This window comes from Grampus griseus, assembly GCF_964374135.1.
Source record: "Grampus griseus genome assembly, chromosome: 9".
Taxonomy (NCBI): Eukaryota; Metazoa; Chordata; class Mammalia; order Artiodactyla; family Delphinidae; genus Grampus; species Grampus griseus.
Genome location: NC_139003.1, coordinates 91058452 through 91077061, shown reverse-complemented (window position 1 = coordinate 91077061; position 18610 = coordinate 91058452). Strand labels below are relative to the sequence as shown.

General features: G+C 41.0%; 1 protein-coding gene across 3 annotated transcripts in view; it reads left to right on the top strand.

Annotated features, from left to right (window-relative positions):
* The window catches only part of AMPH (amphiphysin), a gene marked incomplete at its 5' end in the record, with an annotated part of 190479 nt that overhangs the window by 129621 nt on the left and 42248 nt on the right, over positions 1 to 18610 (top strand). For all 3 annotated transcript variants that reach the window (XM_082662331.1, XM_082662330.1, XM_082662329.1), the window contains 5 exons: positions 403 to 478; positions 1116 to 1198; positions 3925 to 4063; positions 5171 to 5299; positions 18123 to 18239. In XM_082662331.1, the coding sequence (XP_082518457.1) occupies positions 403 to 478; positions 1116 to 1198; positions 3925 to 4063; positions 5171 to 5299; positions 18123 to 18239 (544 nt within the window). The remainder of the gene's footprint in view (positions 1 to 402; positions 479 to 1115; positions 1199 to 3924; positions 4064 to 5170; positions 5300 to 18122; positions 18240 to 18610) is intronic.

The window sequence follows — 18610 nt, the reverse complement described above, 5'->3', positions numbered from 1 at the left end:
TTAGGGCAGTGGTTCCAAAAGTGTTATCTCTGAGCCAGCAGCATCAGTATTACCTAGAGCTTGTTAGAAATTCAAATTCTTAGTCCCCACCTCAGACCTGCTGAATCAGAAACAAACCTCCAAGTGACCCTGGTGCACATTGAAGTGTGAGAACCATTTGTTGGGGTTATTACCGACACTCTAGGAAAGGTTGTGCTGTATACCAAAAGAAGCTATTTTTTTTCATTAACAAATCAGGAAAGGTTGGGCCTACTCTGGGTTAGGCATTTTTATTTAATCCAACGTTATTCAAAATTTCGTGAAGAAAATCTGTCTTTAATATATGTCATTGCCATTGAAAATACAGTTTTGCTGACCGGTCTTTCCCATCTCTTCTTTCCTCTTTGTATCTCTACATGGTAGACGAGTTGGATTTTATGTCAATACTTTCAAAAATGTCTCTAGCCTAGAGGCCAAGTTTCATAAGGAAATTGCGGTGGTGAGTAATGAAGATTGTTTTTCCTTATGGAATATAAAGTAAATGAATGTTTGTTCTGGAAGCAGATGAAATGGCACAGCATTATGCAAAGAATTCACTCTCTTTCGTGTTTCTTTTAATAGTGTGTCATGACCCTCAATAATATTTCTACATTTTTTTTGTAGTGACCACATGGTTCTGTATAGCTGGTAAAGATTTTAGTTTGTGCTTTCATGAATCCCTGCCTGCTTGTTACAGTCTTACAGTCTTTTTTTTTTCTTTCAGTCAGTTTTTAAAGTTGGATTTCCAAGTCTTTAGGCTCAGGAGAAATTGGTTTCCAGATATTCACATAGTCAGCAGCTCTGTCATCGACTAATATTTTCTTAGTTCAGCAGGGAGGTTGTATGACTTTATCTCTAATGGAATCAATGTAAACAATAAGTTTTCCTGCTCTGGTTTGCATATATATTTGTTTATTTGTGTTTGTGGCCTGACAGTTTTGACATGAATTTTAAGTTGAACCCTGTTCAGAGGTTAACTTATCCTGGGACCATCCGTACTATCATAAGATTCTTAGTTTTTCAATAAACAATTCCTTTCTGGGGTCAGTAGCCTGAATTTGCAGCAGAATGACTTACAGTGGCCTCTGTCCCCTTAGCTTTGCCACAAACTATATGAAGTGATGACGAAATTGGGTGACCAGCACGCTGACAAGGCCTTCACCATTCAAGGAGCTCCCAGGTAGGCCATGTTCATCAGAGCCAAGTTCATGTGTGTACACCTTGAAAGCAAGGATTGTTGCAAATTCTGCAGTCTGTATCAGCCTATGGTCTTTTACTCATCCTCCAACGATCTAAAACCAAGGAGCCCTTCCATCTGGAGGCTGATGCCAGCCTTAGTTCTGTGCTTTTATGTTGACTTTTAGCCTTCAGATGTATCTCTATGGACTTTTGTCATTGTCACAATAGAGTTGATATCTACCTCTCTCTGCTTTCCAGCAGTGGTGCCAGCTTTTTACATATAATTTCTTTTTTTTAAATAAATTTATTTATTTTTATTTATTTATTTTTGGCTGTGTTGGGTCTTCGTTGCTGTGCACCGGCTTTTCTCTAGTTGCGGCGAGCGGGGAGCTACTCTTCGTTGCAGTGTGCGGGCTTCTCATTGCGGTGGCTTCTCTTGTTGTGGAGCACGGGCTCTAGGCGCGCGGGCTTCAGTAGTTGTGGCACGTGGGCTCAGTAGTTGTGGCTCCCGGGCTCTAGAGCTCAGGGTCAGTAGTTGTGGCGCACGGGCTTAGTTGCTCCGCAGCATGTGGGATCTTCCTGGAGCAGGGCTTGAACCCGTGTCCCCTGCATTGACAGGCGGATTCTTAACCACTGTGCCACCAGGGACGTCCCTTACATATAATTTCTAGTTGTGCACTTGTTACTTTAGTTGGAGAAGAAGGGAATTCCCCAAACTCACAACAGTTAGTCCTGATACTTATTATTGGTGCTTATACCTTTAATGAATCCATTTTGGGAAAGGAGAAAGGAAGTAGGTGAGACCTCATCTTACCTCCAAAGTTGACCTTGCAAGCACTGCATTGTTTTGTTGAACGTTGGTTTGGTTTTATTTTGAGTACGCCAGTCAGTTATACCAAAGCCTCAGTGATCCGTAAGTAAATGGTCTACGCTGCCAGGGTTTGGATTCACAGCAGCCTTCTCCTGTGATTTGGGAATCCCTTTTATCCATCCTTCTCAGACATTATGTACTCAAGTAGTGTAGGCTAGTGAGGCTTGGGTTGGAAGTCAGAAGGCTCGGCTTTCAAGTTTCTGACTCTGCAGTTAAGTTGCTGTGCCTTCCTTGAGTAGGTTCAATAACCTCTCTGGTTTAAGAGCTCTTTTTTAATCAACAGAAATAAAAATGTGCTATTGAACTAAACAGCTTCTAAGGTAATATGCAGTCCTGACATTCTGTACTTACGATCTTAACGTCAGTCGATGTATATATGATACACTTGCATTTATAAAAACACACATACTCTTAACACAGGCACCACCACTTCCATATATCCACCTCCGTATATCAGTGTTTGGAACTCCCCGGAAATAGGTAATTTTCTTAGTTGATGCCCCTTGGTTTAGCTGTACTTGTAGTCCCTACTCTGGCTGCTATTCTAAGTGAGCATTAAGTATATTTTCTTTGTCTAAGAGAAAGAATGTTGCCTAAAAGAATACAGGAAAGGGATAGAGCTGCTGTTTCCAATACAATTATTTCAATATGAGGTTAGAAACCAAGAAAGAATTGTAATAAGAGTATCACAGTGACATTTGGGTGATTTAGAGATGCAGTGCATGGGAAAAGGTTGTTCCCTTACACGGAGAGGAAAGGGACAAAGGCATCTGGAAGTTGCAATGTTGCTGAATCAGATACAATGAAGAAAAAGCGGGGCCACGACCACTTGACAAACGTTCTTCATTTTTTTCCATGTTCCTCCGCAGAACAAGGTGGTGAGTGAGCTCAGCGGGGTCTCCATTTGGCATAGCTTTGGGGGCTGTGCTTCCCAGCAGAGGCCATGATTGCTGGCACGGCCCCAATCATGCATGCGTCCACGTCTTGTCCACGGGACCTATTCCCTCAGCCCCTTGAATACGTAGACCCTGCTGCTGTGTACGTGCTCATTTATTTGGGGGTGCAGACCTTGTTCCCTCAATCTGTAGCGTTTAGAAATTCTTAGAGAGTAGGATGGATCCCGAGTCGTGTCTTAGCCGTTGCATTTGGGCTGACGACAGGCATCTGGGCTGGTGCCAGGAATGTAGTGGGCTCTCAGGAAACAGTACAGACTCTCATCTATCACATAATATGTTTGCAGTTTCAGGCTGTCTGAGTTGAGTCACTGTGCCATAAGGTGTAGAAAGAGAAATAATGAATTAATTTCTAAATGTCATCAGAAAGCACTCCTACAAAATCTTAATGAGCGCTATCCTTTTTTTAATACCCCGTGAATCATTTGGGGGGTAGGTTTTGCTATAGATTATGCCATAGCAAGATTCTCTTAAAAATCAAAAGTAAAATTAGTTCAATTAATTCAGCTTATGTTTGGAAGATCCTTGCAGAGTCTGTCTGGCCCAGTGGAAAGAACAGGGGTTCGCATTACCAAGGCCAGAATTCAGGTCCACTAAATTGCCCAGTGACTGCAGGGATCTTTATCCTCTCCGTGCCCTACTTTACTGACCTGTAAAGTGGGGACAGTCGTGCCTGGGTCTTGTGATGATTAGAGATAATATATGAACGGGATCTGGCACACAGTGGACAATACATAGTACCAGTTACCGCATCACCGTCGCTAATAAGCAGAATTAACAGGAAGAGGGAGTAGATAACCAGCAGTACCTGGAGTGCCTCAGTTTTTCTGTGGGAAGGAGGGCCCCTGAGAAATAAGTACTGTTCCTTAGAAGGAGCCCTGCTTACCCTCTGTGTTCATCCAGCGACTCGGGTCCTCTCCGTATTGCAAAGACGCCATCGCCGCCCGAGGAACCTTCACCCATCCCGAGCCCGACAGCTAGTCCAAATCACACGCTGGCACCTGCGTCGCCTGCACCAGCCCGGCCTCGGTCACCCTCGCAGGTAGGAAGAGATCACGTGTATAATATTAAGGGGACTGGGAAAACTGGTGCTCAGTTGACCACACCTGGGGTAATTCTATGGGGCGGGGACATTGACAAGAGTTTCCAGTCAGGCAGGTTTTGAGGTGGGAGCCTTGGGCATTGTGACCGTCACCAAGGAATCAGCTTCCTTCTCTTACTTGGATTTTTATGTTTCCTCACATACCCTCTGCTTGAGTGTGTTGACACGTCTTTCCACAATCTCAGCTTCCTCAGGCTCGCATGCTCTCCTTTTCTCAGAGTCCTGTCCTTTAAGGTTCTGTTAAATCCTACCTTTTCCAGGAAGCCTCCCTCCTGTTAGTGCTTTAGGTAACATCTGGAGCAAGAAAGGCCACGACATGTATGTCATTTCACGTTTTTTGCATCACCCGCGGTATATTGCGCGTGCGCTCAACAAAAATGATGGAACAAGTGTTTGAAAGAAGCAGAAAGGGCCAAGCAAAGATAAATACAGGGAAAAGTGGCCACCCTTATCTTCCCTGCTTTTGGCAAAAATGAAATTCCTATGGGGAAACTTGAAGTCTCCAATCCAGTTCAAGCTTTCTTGTGTATGGTTGAAACTAAGGAACGTTGTACGAAGATACGAATCATGGATAGATCTCTAAAACGCTTATTTTCCAAAATACTGGAGTGCCGAGTGAGATGTAGGCTGCTTATGGTGGTCTCACTAACTCCAGTGAAAAGCTTGCTGGATGTTAGTTCTAGAATGCTAAGGCACTGTTGAAGTGAGAAATCATTTTCAGTTGACTTCAGAGAAGGAACTGCCTTAGTTTAACTTGAGAGGCACAGGTACACGTGGCACTGCAGCCCTGTGTATAGCCCTTGGGTTGAGATGGATGGAGCCTCATAGCCTGAATTTTTCTCATTGGGCCACTGGTTGTCAGAGCTCTGAGGGCCACCCAGGAAGGCGTTCTTTGCCCGAATCAGGTAGGCTTATTTCTCTAAGCAGACCTACGTTTCAATCAGCAATCAGTCTGTTCCCCTAGCTCTGTTTACGTGACATTTCTGCATGTCTCCCGTGCCATCTTTGCCTGAATTAACCCCTGTTGGTTTGTGTGATGCTTCTTAGACAAGGAAAGGGCCTCCTGTCCCACCTCTCCCTAAAGTCACCCCAACAAAGGAGCTGCAGCAGGAGAACATCATCAGTTTCTTCGAGGACAACTTTGTTCCGGAAATCAGTGTGACGACGCCTTCTCAGGTGGGTGCCTGATACAGAGCTGGGATGTTCACTAAAGCACCACAGCAGAAGGACCCTCAGAGCTCATCTCTAAAGAAGGTGGCAGATGTTCAAGCCAACAATGTAATTTCAGTTGTCATTCGGGTTTGCTTTATCAATACTTGGTGTGTCTAAAGGGTTCCCAAATGGGAGATGTGCGGTATTTGAAAAGACTCATTTTTCCCGCTGTTAAGAGTTGTACATCCTTCCTATAGAAAGTTGGGAAAAATACTAAGTGTAAAGTGAAGAATGTTAATAATCCCTTAAATCATAACCCTAATATAACCACGGATGCATTTTGGTTTACTTTCTTTTAGTTATTTTTTCTTTTAGTTTTTTTGTTTTATCAGTTTTGCAGCACAGAATTCGGATTGTATTGTTAGGTATTCCTGAATTTTCTGCGTCATCTTACTGAGCATTTTTTCGTGTCATAATATTGTCTTTTCCAAAAAAAAGTTTGACCGGGGTATTCTATCAGATGGATGTAACCAACCGCCGATGGTGGTCACAGGTTACTTCCGCTTTTTCTGTTACATCACCAGCACCTTGGTGATATCAATATATATTAATACACGTTTGTGCCTTTTATCATTTCTTCCATATTGCTCCCTAGCAGAGAATAGGAAAATGAAATTCAAAGAGGTGAATGTTAAGTCTTTTGACCTTTAGCAGGAGTAAATGTATTCATTTCCATGACTTGGCACCAGCGTTCCCCCTGCTTTTCAAGATACCTGATTGTGTGTGTGTTCCACCTACAGCTGCTCTCAATGTTATACCTACACCTGTCCCAGTTTGGTTGTCCCATTGCCTCAAGGACTTAGTTGCTCCTAATGCCCTCAAAGCCATCTCTTTGTTGAGGGTGAATGCCCAGAGAAGTCATGCCAATATCATTTCCTCCTGGTGTTCTCAGGGTCAGAAATAATTTTAACATTTTGCAAGGGGTGCAAACACAGCATTGTAATTACTGAGTACATCCATAACAACACTACATATTGTATCCCAATTACAATTGCATCCTGTCGCTAATAATGGAAATAATGTGCTAAAAACAGGGAGTTCAGAAAATGAAAACTCAGAAGCAGTGCAGTGGCACATCATAATTTCTCATCTCTTTCGAGGGCATTTATGGATCAGCACGATGCTTTTAGCTGTTGTTTTCCTTCTCCTGTTGTTTGTATGAGGTGCTGAATTTGGTAAGCTAATTAGAACTTGAAATGTGATTTAGTAGCTCCTTTGAGGAGGGGGAGTTGCACTTTTATCAGTGCGTGGACCAGTTATATCTGTGGATACACAGATGCCACCAGGGATAGCGGTCTTAGAGCCAAATGATCTTACCCAGCATCCGCCACGGCCCTGGCACCAAACTGGAGCAGTTTTCACTTCCAAGTTGTGCTGTCCCTTTGTATTTCTAACAGCTCATTCTGTTTTTAGCTACATCACTTTAAAAGCAACAGTGTTTTAGGGTGATAATACCCTTACTCAAGTTGCTTTCACCTGGACCCCGCGAGAGCATCCTCTCAATTCCATCATCAATAGAGAATGTGGCCACCTAGAAGCCGTGTGTATTTAGCTGAGGACATGTAGCAGCTGAGGCCACTGAAGTAGAGAAAACGTGACACGTAGACTGGTTCTGAAATAAAGATGGGGTTTAAAAGAGTTCTTTCTTCAAAAATGTTTTTTTTATTTGCAGTTTGCTGGCTCATATAAGGGTCCTTTACAGTGGGGGGGGAAAAAAAAGAATCAAAGCACTTCTAAAAATTACAGATGCCGAAGAGGTGCCTAAGTCCTCCTAAGAGTGTTAACGTGTGCTGGTGTTGTTGACTGAGAGTGATGGGCAAAGCCAAGAGTTAGGGAGAGGAGAGGGAGAGGAAGCACCTTTCAAAGCAGAAACGTCTCCAGCTGTGGCTGTAGCAGTGTGGCTACTGCAGTGACACAGATAGCTGATGGAGCCCCCTTGCCCCAGCATCGATAGTCTGTATGCATGACTCCAAGGCTGTTGGAAAGGGAAGGAAAAATATCTCCCATTTTGCAATATATATTAATACACGTTTGCGCCTTTTATCATTTCTTTTTTTTAGAACTTTGCGACACGTTTTTATTTTTGCTTTATATCTATTACAGTGTCTGAAACCTAAAGAAATACAATTTCTCTTCCAATTTGGATGTGTGTGTAAATATCATTTGTCTGGACTCAGCACACTCAATGCCATGGTTTCCTGGCCTGTATCTGCTCTGAAATCATCAAGCTCTGTCTGTCTACCACTTATAACTTACCGGCTGGGTCACGTCCATCAGTGTGCCAGGTGACTCTGAAAGAAGTAACCCCCAGAGACATTACGGGGGTGCATTTGGGGGGGGGGCTCAACTTCATATAGGTTGTTTTCTTTTACTCTGGGAAGGAGGCAGAAAGGATTTTCTGTCATTTTCTTCTGGATATAAGTGGCAACATGGTTCTAGCAGGTGGACCCCAGTATATAACTTGAAGCATTTCCATCGATTCAATGGCTGTGAGTCTCATGTCGCAATAAGAGCAGGGGTGAATCAAGGATTTATAGTTCAGTCTGCTTTCTCCCTTATTGAGTGGTATAATCTAGCTTTATTTAATTTCACTTATTTTTTCTTTATTGACGTATAGTTGATTTACAATGTTGTGTTAGCTTCTGGCGTACAGCAAAGTGATTCATATATATATATTTATATATAAATTTTATTTTACTGTTTTCAAAATGTTTAATGGGTCATTTTACATTTAACAAATAGATTTATGCCCCCAGTTTGCTATTTTTATCATTTGCATAACGGGGAAGAAAAGCGTTTGTATTAATCCCACCTGGAAGCTCAAGATGTGATGAATGAAATATTCCTCATCTCTGATGGATTTGTATGTTTCATACACCAGGCTTCGTCACAGCGATAATTCTCCCTTGAGAACGTCCTGGGATTGGAAACAGAAATCCATCAGGTCTACAGAGCCCTCTAATGGCCCAGACCTTAAATGTAGCCTGTGTATTTGGGAAATAGATATTTCCCAGAATCTTCTCTGGAAATATCCTTATCTGCTCATAGGGAGATGCCTGCTTATCAAGACCACAGGGCTGACTTTGCTTCTCTGGTTCTGTGTCTACAAATATGGACCCGATAAGGGACAAATCCATCCCTCCATGTTTTTAACTCCCAGGAACTTAAATAGGAACAAATCCTGTGTGTGTGTGTGTGTGTGTGTGCGCGTGCGTGCGTGCACGCACCGCATTATTCTTTCAAAACAGCATTTTCCATCTAGTCCCGTGAGATGCTGTGAAAAGCGCATCTTTGATCATAGAAGGGTGGGGGCTGCATCTCCTTTTGCATTTTTCATAGTCCCTTTCAGCATGTATGGGGCTCTGAGGACTTCTGCAACAAAATCTCTGTGTACTCTCTTTAAATAAGAGCTTCTCAAATAATCTCCCATTCCCCTCAAAATACTCTATTCTTAGGAAATGGATTTTTGGTAAACATTTTTAAAAAGTATTACATCCCTGGAAACCAAATATATGGGAAATAAATAAGATTTTTACCAGAGATCAAGACCAAAAAAAAAAATCATGTGTATAAATACACATAGATATATGTGTACATACAAGGTTGTCTCCTTTTTTCTTCAGAAAATGTCCTGGAGTGTTTTCTATGCTGACTTGGTTACTTAACTTTAATTCAGATATTCACCGTCCCCTCCCACCAGGTCTTTCCTTAGGGATTGTGGTCCTGGGCAAATACTTTTTTTGGCGCAGGGGCTGTCCATATAAGCAGTCTGAGTCACTTGATGTGAACGTGCCAGCAGCATCCTGGTGGCCAGTCTCATGGGACCCCATAAGTGAAATGCCAGCCAGTGGGACAGGTCTGCTTGTCAGCCAGCCTCTTCGCGGCAGGCCTGGCCACCAAGTTCCAGGGCAACCTGGTGATTCATGAGTCCCAGACTCCTGGGGTATGAGATGGACCCTCCCTGTGGAGTTAGGGTGGGAGAATGCTCCAAAGTGGAAAGATGGGGGCCGGGCCCATGCAGCTCCTGGTCCAGGGGTGTCCTGCTTGGATGGCATTGCTAGCGGTAGCTGGTTCCCACAACCAGAGGGTGATCTAAAAAATTCCAAGAAAGGTGCTCAAAAGCGTGGGGACCCCTTGAGAGGCAGGGCTAGGGGCAGGGACCCTTCTTGCCTATCTTCCTGTCAAATAGCAGTGAGGAAGAAAAGATGGCTTGTTTTTGGATTTTTTTTTTCATAGCAGATACCCCAACTATTTGGTCTAAATCTTTTCCCGACAATGACGTCACATATTTTCTCTCTTTGATACAGCTTTCTTGTTTACGAATCCAAAGGGATTATCTTCTGAACAGCCCAGCTTGTTTCTCGAAGGCCTCCTGTCACCCTGATGTGCGGGAAGGCAAGACATCAGCACAGCCTTTAAATCGTGTGACCGTCGGGATCACATCAGCACTATTTACTTTGCTACTCGTAGATCTCCGTTCTCCAGCCTAAAGCTGCATCTTACGTTTTAAGTTCGTGAAATCAACCTCTTTTTCCTAGCCAATCAAACTGAAATAGATTTTTCAACTTGCAAAACACGTTCACGAGACAGCCCTTTTTCATCTCCTCAATCCTGATGGGGCCAGACTGCGATTATTTACATGCGCGTCACTGGCTTCCTGGGTGTCTGTAACCTGCTTTTAAATACCGCCCTGGCTTTTCTTTTCAATGTAGCATATTTCTGGACCAGCTGCTTCTACTTTCAGTTGATATTTTTTTCAAAGTAAACATGTTGACATTCTTTGAAGACAGAAAGAATTAATAAGATGAAAATCGGAAAGAGGAAAAAATAGTGCTTTTCAAGCCCAGAGTCAGTCAGTATGGGTTGAAATTTATTTCTTTACATATGGATATACAATAGTTGAAAAGTCTAGCATTATTCTCCTTAATTGCCTTTGTACCTTGGTGGAAAATTAGTTGTCCATATGTGTATAGTTCTATTTCTGGACTGGTTTTCTATTGATCTTTTTGCTTAGGTTTATGCCAGTACCACACTATCTTGATGACTGTCCCTTTATACTGTCTTGAAACTAGATAGGGTTAGTCCTTCAACTTTGTTATTCTTTTTCAGAGTTGTTTCCGCTAGTCTAGGTTCTTTGAGTTTCCATATGAATTTTAGAATCAATTTGTAAGTTTCTACAAACTTTTGGGACATTGTATTAGATTTCTAGGGCTGTTGTAATAAAGCACCACAAATAGCGTGGCTTAAAGTAACAGGCGTTTATTCTCTCACAGTTCTGCGGCTAGAGGTCCAAGATCAAGGTGTCAGCAGGGCCGTGTTCCCTCTGAAAGGCTCTGGGGGAGGATTCTTTCTTGCACCTCTAATTTCTGTTGGTTGCTGGCAATCCTTGGTGTTCATTGGTGTGTAGACCCATCATTCCACTCTCTGCCTCTGTCATCACACTGCATTTTCCCTGTGTGCCTGTGTGCTCTGTATCTTCACATGGCATTGTCTTTGTGTCTTTATATCCAGAATTCCCTTTTCTTATAAGGACACCAGCTATTGCATTAAGGCCCATCCTAATCCAATACGATCTCATGTTATTTTTATTACATCTGCAAAGAACCTATTGCCAAATAAGGTCACATTCAAAGGTTTCTGATGGACATGAATTTTACAGGGGACTGGATGGGCACAGTATTCAACCCAATACAGATGATTGGAATTGCATTGATTCTGTAGATCAATTTGGGGAGCATTAACATCTTAATAATATTGAGTTGTCTGACCCATAAACACAGTATATCTCTCCCTTTATTAAGATCTTTAACTTATCTTTGCTTTGTTTTGTAGTATTCAGTATACAAGCATTTCACATCTTTTGTTGGGTGGTTTACCCCTAAGTATTTCGTATTTTTAGTGTGACTGTAAATCATATTTAAAAAATTTCAGTTTCTGGGTTTTTATACTGTTATATGTAAATATAACTGATTTTTGTATATTGATGCTGTATCCTGCAGCCTTGTTAAACTCAATATTAGTTCCTTAGCTTTTTTGCAGATTTCACTGGATTTTCTATATAGGTGATTGTATCTTATGTGAATAAAGATAGTAGTATTTCTTCCTTTCTAAATTGGATGCCCTTTATTTCTTTTTCCTGCCTTATTTCACTGTCTAGTACTGCTAGTATAATGTCAAAAAGAAGTGGTGAAGAAGTTGTCCTTGCCTTGATCTTAGGGGAAAAGCGTCCAGTCTTTTGTTATTAAGCATGATGATAGCTGTAGGTTTTTGTAGATACCCTTTATCAGGTTGAGGAAGTTGACTTTTTTACCTACCTTGTTCAGAGTTTTGGACAGGACTGGAGGTGGATTTTTTCAAATACTTTCTCTACACTATTAAGATGATCATATGAGTTTTCTTTTGTAATTTGTTAATATGATGAATTATATTCATTGGTTTTCACATGGTAAATCAATCATGCATTCCTCAGGTAAATTCCATTTGGTCGTGATGCATTATACTTGTATACATATTTTTATTCAATTTGCCAAAACTTTTTCTAGAGTTTTTCTGTCTATATTCATGAGGTTTATTAGTCCGCAGGGTGTTTTTTTAAAACAACATCTTTGTCTGATTTTAGTACCAGGGTAATGCTTGCCTCATAGAATGACTTGGGAAGTATTCCCTCATCTTCAATTTTCCAGGAAAGATTATATGGGACTGGTATTTTTTCTTCCGTAAATATGTGGTTGAATTCACCAGAGAAGCCATCTGGGCCTGAAGGGTTGTTATTACTATTATTATTATTATTAATGGACAAATGTCTTAAACTACAAATGTAATTCCTTTAATCGATATAGAGCAATTCAAGTCATTTCTTTTTGAGTAAGCCTTGGGAGTTTGTGTTTCTTAAGAAATTTGTCTGTTTCTTCTAAGTTGTCAAATGTATTGGAATAAAGTGGTTCATAATATTTCCTTAATATTCTTCCTAATGTCTGTGGCTCTGCCCCCACTCTCATTTCTTTTTCTTTTTTAAAAATTTATTTATTTATTTTTGGCTGCCTTGGGTCTTCGTTGCTGTGTGCGGGCTTTCTCTAGTTGTGGTGAGCGGGGGCTACTCTTCGTTGCGGTGCGTGGGCTTCTCATTGCGGTGGCTTTGCTTGTTGTGGAGCCTGTGCTGTAGGCGCACAGGCTTCAGTGATTGTGGCTCGCAGGCTCTAGAATGTAGGCTCAGTAGTTGTGGCGCACAGGCTTAGTTGCTCCACGGCATGTGGGATCTTCCTGGACCAGGGCTCCAGCCCATGTCTTGTGCATTGGCAGGCGGATTCTTAACCACTATGCCACCAGGGAAGCCCCGTCATTTCTGGTATCGATAATTTGTGCACTTTCTCTATCTTCTTTTTACCCTTGATCAGTCTGGCTAGAGAATTTTATTAGTCTTCTCAAAGATTAAAACTATCTTTTTGACTTTGTTGATATTCATATTTTCTGTCTCTTTCTTGTCTTCTATTTCATTAATTTCCACTTTGATCTGTATAATTTTCCCCATTTTTATTTAGGGTTTTATTTGCTGTGTGTATTTTTTTCACCCGAGTAGAGGCTGAGGTTTACTAATTTGAGACCTTTCTTCTTTTCTTAAATAGGGGTTTAGTGCTATAAATTTTCCCCAAATACTGCTTTAGTAGCATCTCACAAATTTTGTTGTGCTGTTTTTATTTTTGTTCAGTTCAAAGTATTTTCTAATTTCCACTATGATTTCTTCAACTCATCAGGCTATTAATAAAGTGTTAATTTTGTCCAAATATTGGAGGATTTTCCAGAGATAATTATGTTACTGATTTCTAACTTAATTCCAATGAACTCAGAGAACATACTTTATATGACTTGAATATTTTTAAGTATATTGAGACCTGTTTTATGCCTCTGGAATATTGTCTACCATGTTCCATGTTTCACGTGTACACAGAAAGAAAATGTACTCTGTTATTGTGTGGAATGCTAAGTGTGAATTAGGTCATATTGGGTCATAGTGTTACCTATGTCTTCTGTAACCTTGTTTATTTTCTCTCTACTTGTTCTACTATTAAAAATTAACTATTGAAACTTCTTCTACAAAATTATGCATTTTTCTCTTTCATTTTGCTGCTTTCTTGGTTCTTGCTTCCTGTATTTTGAAGCTCTATAATTGAATGTACAAATGTTTGGGAATTGACTCCTTTTTATATCGGGAAATTACCTTCTTTATCCCTGATAATACTTTTTGATATGAAATATACTTTGTTTGATGTTAATATAACTATTCTAGCTTTCTTTTTGTTAAGTTGGCATCCTATATCTTTTTCCATCCTTTTACTTTTAACTGTTTGTGTCTCTATATTTAAAGTTAGTTTCTTGTAGGCAGTATCTAGTTGAGTCTTGCTCTTTTTAAATCCAACCTGACAATCTCTGCCTTTCATTATATTATATAGACCATTTTCATTCAAGGTGATTATCATATAGTGAAGTCTAAATCTAGCACCTTGATTTTTTTTTCTATTATCCCATCTGTTTTAACCCTTCCACCTCATTTTTCTTTTGGATTAATCCATCATTTTTATTATTCTCCTTTATTTCTTTTGTTTATTAGCTTTAACTTATTATTTTGTTACTTTAGTGGTTGCTTTAGGGCTTAAATAACTTATCACAGTCTACCTCCAAACAGTAGTATACCGTTTCAGGTATAGTGTAAAAACCTCACAATAGTATACTTACATTTCTTCCCTTCTGGTTTTTGTGCTATTTTGTCATGGAGTTTACTTTTTAATGTGAAGTAACTTCACATTACTTTATTATTTTTTTAAGCAATCAATTAGCTTTTAAGGAGATTTAATAATAACTAAAGTCATATGTTCTTACCTATGTAGTTACCATTTCTGATGCTTTTCACTCCTTTTTGTGGATCCATCTTTCCATGTGATAGCATTTCTTCTGCCTGAAAACTGTTCTTTCACATTAGTTCTAGGGCAGATCTGATGGTGATAAATTCTCTCTGTTTTTGTATGTCTGAAAAAACTCTCCATCTCATTTTTGTGTTTTAAAAATAGTTTCAAGAGGCACAGAATTCTAGGTTGGCAGTTTCTTCCTCTCGGTACTTCAAAGATATTGATTCTCTGTCTTTTTGCTTGCATTATTTCTGGTGGTAAATCTGCTGTTATTCTTATGTCATTCCTTGTAAGTGACATGTCTTTTTTTGCCTGGCCACTTTTAAGAATTTCTTTTTAATGCTAGTGTCGAGAAATTAGTTACGATGGGCCCAGGTGTGCTCCATGTGTCTCCCACCCTCTTTGGCCAGTGGCTGCACAAAGCTTGTACTTTTCATGGTGAATGGCAGGAATCCAAAGAAAACAAGTCAACCATGCAAGCACATTTCAAGCCTTTGCTTGCATTATGTTCACTGACATCCCTTGGCCAAAGCATGACGCATGGTCACCCCCAAGTCAAGGCATAAGGAAGTGAACTCCATCTGTCATGAGGCCAGGGCAGGGCTAGGCATAAGGATTATGCTCAATTGTACACTGTATTGGAGGAAGTCCGGTACCTTAATTGTAAACTTAAGGTGTCCTTAGCAGAAGACACTTCATGAAATACAGCATAGAAGGTTATTATAATTGGTAGTTATTTCCCATTGGATATTTCTCCTCTGTGGTTTCACATCTAGTCTCCTTTCTTAGGTACACATCCCAGGTCATCTCTTCTAGACTTTGGATGGTAAAACAGTAGTTGGGATCAAGCTTCCAAAAAGCTCAAGAATGTTGGGACCTCATCAGATCTACTCCAGTGGTGATGCAGGTGTGAGGAATGAGAAAAGATTCGTTTTCTTTTGTTATGTTAAGGGAAATTACATGTCACTATGTTTAGACATGGAATGACAGCACTGTGAGTACTTCCGTGCCCTTTTATAAAGGAATACTGCATAAACAGGCAACCCTTTTTTGCTCTTTTTGTAGCTCTATTAAATTACTCTTTGATTATGAGTGCCTTAAGGGATAACTGTCAAGTTTAAGGGAGAAAAACCAAATAGAGATTGAGCCTGAAGAAGCCAGTTACACATTTTGAAGGCAGGCAAACTGGTATGATGGATATTTGATGACAGTAATTTTACGCAGACATCATTACTAAGAGTAGTAACAATATGGCTTCCATTTCCATTTTGAGTGTCTCTAATATATTATATTCAGTGCATTTCTTGTCTTTATTACTCATGGTAGTCTTACTAGGTATTATTATTCTCATTTTATGCGTGAAGAAATGGGGGCTCCAAGAAGCTGAATTAGCTGCCCAGTGAGAGACAGCAAGCAAGTGGCAAAATTGGGGTGCAAACCCAGATTTATTTCAATCAAAGTCAAAGCATAATTGACTAATTTTTTTAATCCTTGATCTCTAAATTCCCATTTGAGCTTCATTAATGGGATCTGTTTGGCTCCTAAGGGACCAATGGACATGTTTGTGTGGCCTCAGTTTTTCTGGAGAACAAGCAGAATGTCAAGAATTCCTTTGCACATCTCAGGGGTCCCTAAGATGTGGGACGGGGTCTCTGCAGCAGCCTGGAATAGCATTGGAGTCACAGGACGGTAGATAACCTGGTTCAGCCCATTCTCTTCATCTCCAAATGGGAAAATGATGCCTCTTGAAATGATCTACCTCTTGATTTTTTTTTTAAGGATTCGCAGCACAGGTTAAATGCAGTTTGGGGAATACAGTAAAGTAATTCTTTAAAGACAACAAAGTGCATTCCTGTGAGTTAATGTTCATATGTGTCAAGTTGTTAGAGCAGTGTGCATCCTAAATGTAATTTAAGTGTTTGCAAAATCTTAAAAATATAACTTGTACCAGTATACAAGTTGATGAAAAACAAAACTCATGCAGATTTTGAATAGAGGCTGAGGGAATCTGTTGACAGTTTTGTGATTGAAATTGTTAAAGAAAGAGGGATCTCAGAAGAGCATTATCCATGTCAAATTTAAAAGTATATGTGAGGAATAATTGTGCTGCAAAATAGATAATTCAAGACTAACAGCAGGATATATAAGCAGATTTCCTCCTACAAGGAGTGTGGATATACTAAAAAAAAATGTATTATCTGTTCTGCCCCCAGGCTTTTCATACATTTCTGAATTTTTAAGTTTTATCTCTATGATCAACATTAATTAAAATAACTCCTGTTTAAATTTTTTCTCTAAACATTTCTATTTTTATATAATACTTTATCCATTGTGCCCTTTCAATTTCTAGGCAACAGATGGTCAGAATTGAAGCTTATATCAAATACCAAACATATGTAACTCGAATTGTGTGAAAACTGACCCCAATTCTCTCCACTGTGGTACAGTTTCTGAGGACTTATTTCAGCTTTGACCTTTACTGTGTAACCTGAGTCTGGGTTAGACCAACCTCAAGGCCATGCTATGTCATGATCTCACAGTAAATGTGCGTTGCTGGTATAGTGGTAAGCATAGCTGCCTTCCACAGTAAATGAACTAATGTTAGTGCTCAGTATTATAATTTTTTTTTTGCGGTACGCGGGCCTCTCACTGTTGCGGCCTCTCCCGTTGCGGAGCGCAGGCTCCGGACTCACAGGCTCAGCGGCCATGGCCCACGGGCCCAGCCGCTCCGCGGCACGTGGCATCCTCCCGGACCGGCGCGCAAACCTGCGTCCCCTGCATCGGCAGGCGGACTCCCAACCACTGCACCACCAGGGAAGCCCTATAATTATTTTTGCTATTGTTATAACAGTACTTTCATTCTCTATTTGGTTTTCTTTCTAATCTAAAAATGTTCTTGGGGTAGGAGCTCATTTTGCATTGAAAACTGGGGGACGTGTTTTTCTCTCTTTCGCTCCCTCATAAACACAGTTGGGACAAACAGCATCATGGATGAAGAGTGGATCACATGATAACTGAAACCAGGGTTGGGGCACCTCTGAGGGGAAGAGGCAGGTGGGGTGAGATCACAGTAGACAACAATACCTGCCTTTTTTTTTTTTAAATAAATTTATTTATTTATTGGCTGCGTTGGGTCTTTGTTGCTGCACGTGGGCTTTCTCTAGTTGTGGCCAGCGGGGGCTACTCTTTGTTGCGGTGCACAGGCTTCTCATTGCGGTGGCTTCTCTTGTTGCGGAGCACGGGCTCTAGGCACACGGGCTTCAGTCGTTGTGGCTCGCAGGCTCTAGAGCACAGGCTCAGTAGTTGTGGCTCACAGGCTTAGTTGCTCTGCGGCATGTGGCGTCGTCCCGGACCAGGGCTCGAACCTGTGTCCCTTGCATTGGCGGGCAGATTCTAAACCATTCTAAACCATTGCGCCACCAGGGAAGTCCCCCTTACTTTTTAAATCTTAGCTTCCTAGGGGGCATCACAGCAGTGGGTAACTGTAACGGGACCAAGCCTTAGCCCATCTTATCTACTTGTTCCTCTGTAAATCTTGACCTGAGTTTTCTGAGCTGGCAGAGAAGGAGATTCCTTGGATCTTGGTGGCTTTAGGATACATTTCTCAGACATTCTCTTTGTTGCCTGGACTTGGAGCTGAACAAAGGATAAGAACTGGAGCCTGGACCATGTACCTGAGCATCTTAGGTGGTACTTGGCTGGAGGTGGTTATTTCGCCTCTCATCATACATAAGTAGTGACTCTGGGAGCCCATGGATGAGCCAGCTAAGTGGTAAATGATCAAAGCGTGCTTTGGGGTATCAGCTGAAATTGGAGGGTTACACATGGAATAGATCATGAAGTCTGATCAGATTCAAGCTCGTGCATGTTTTGTTTTGTTTTAACAGAATGAAGTCCCTGAGGTGAAGAAAGAGGAGACCTTGTTGGATCTGGACTTTGATCCTTTCAAGCCCGACATGCCCTCTGCGGGTTCTGCTGGAGTAACCCACTCACCGATGTCACAGGTACCAAGTGGATTTTTGGATGTTTGGGGCTGATATTTCATAAACTTTAACAAGCTCAGTAAGGCATTCCGCTGACCCCTCTCCCTTTCACGTGACTATTGACTTTTCTTTTCAGTTGACGAATATTTCCTAATGGGAAGGGAGGGTAGAAAGAGGACTTGATCACTGTCAATTATTCTCAACCTCCCCTACCATTAGCTTTCTCTACCCGCAGAGCTGGGATAACATACATTCCAGTTTGCCAGGAATCCTCCGTCTCAGAATGGTAATCCACAGAACCACATTTGTACTCGGAAGTGTCCAGGGTTGGATGATACATTTTATGGCTTCCTGAAATAAGACTGTTTCTTTGGGCTTGGGGTTTAATCTTC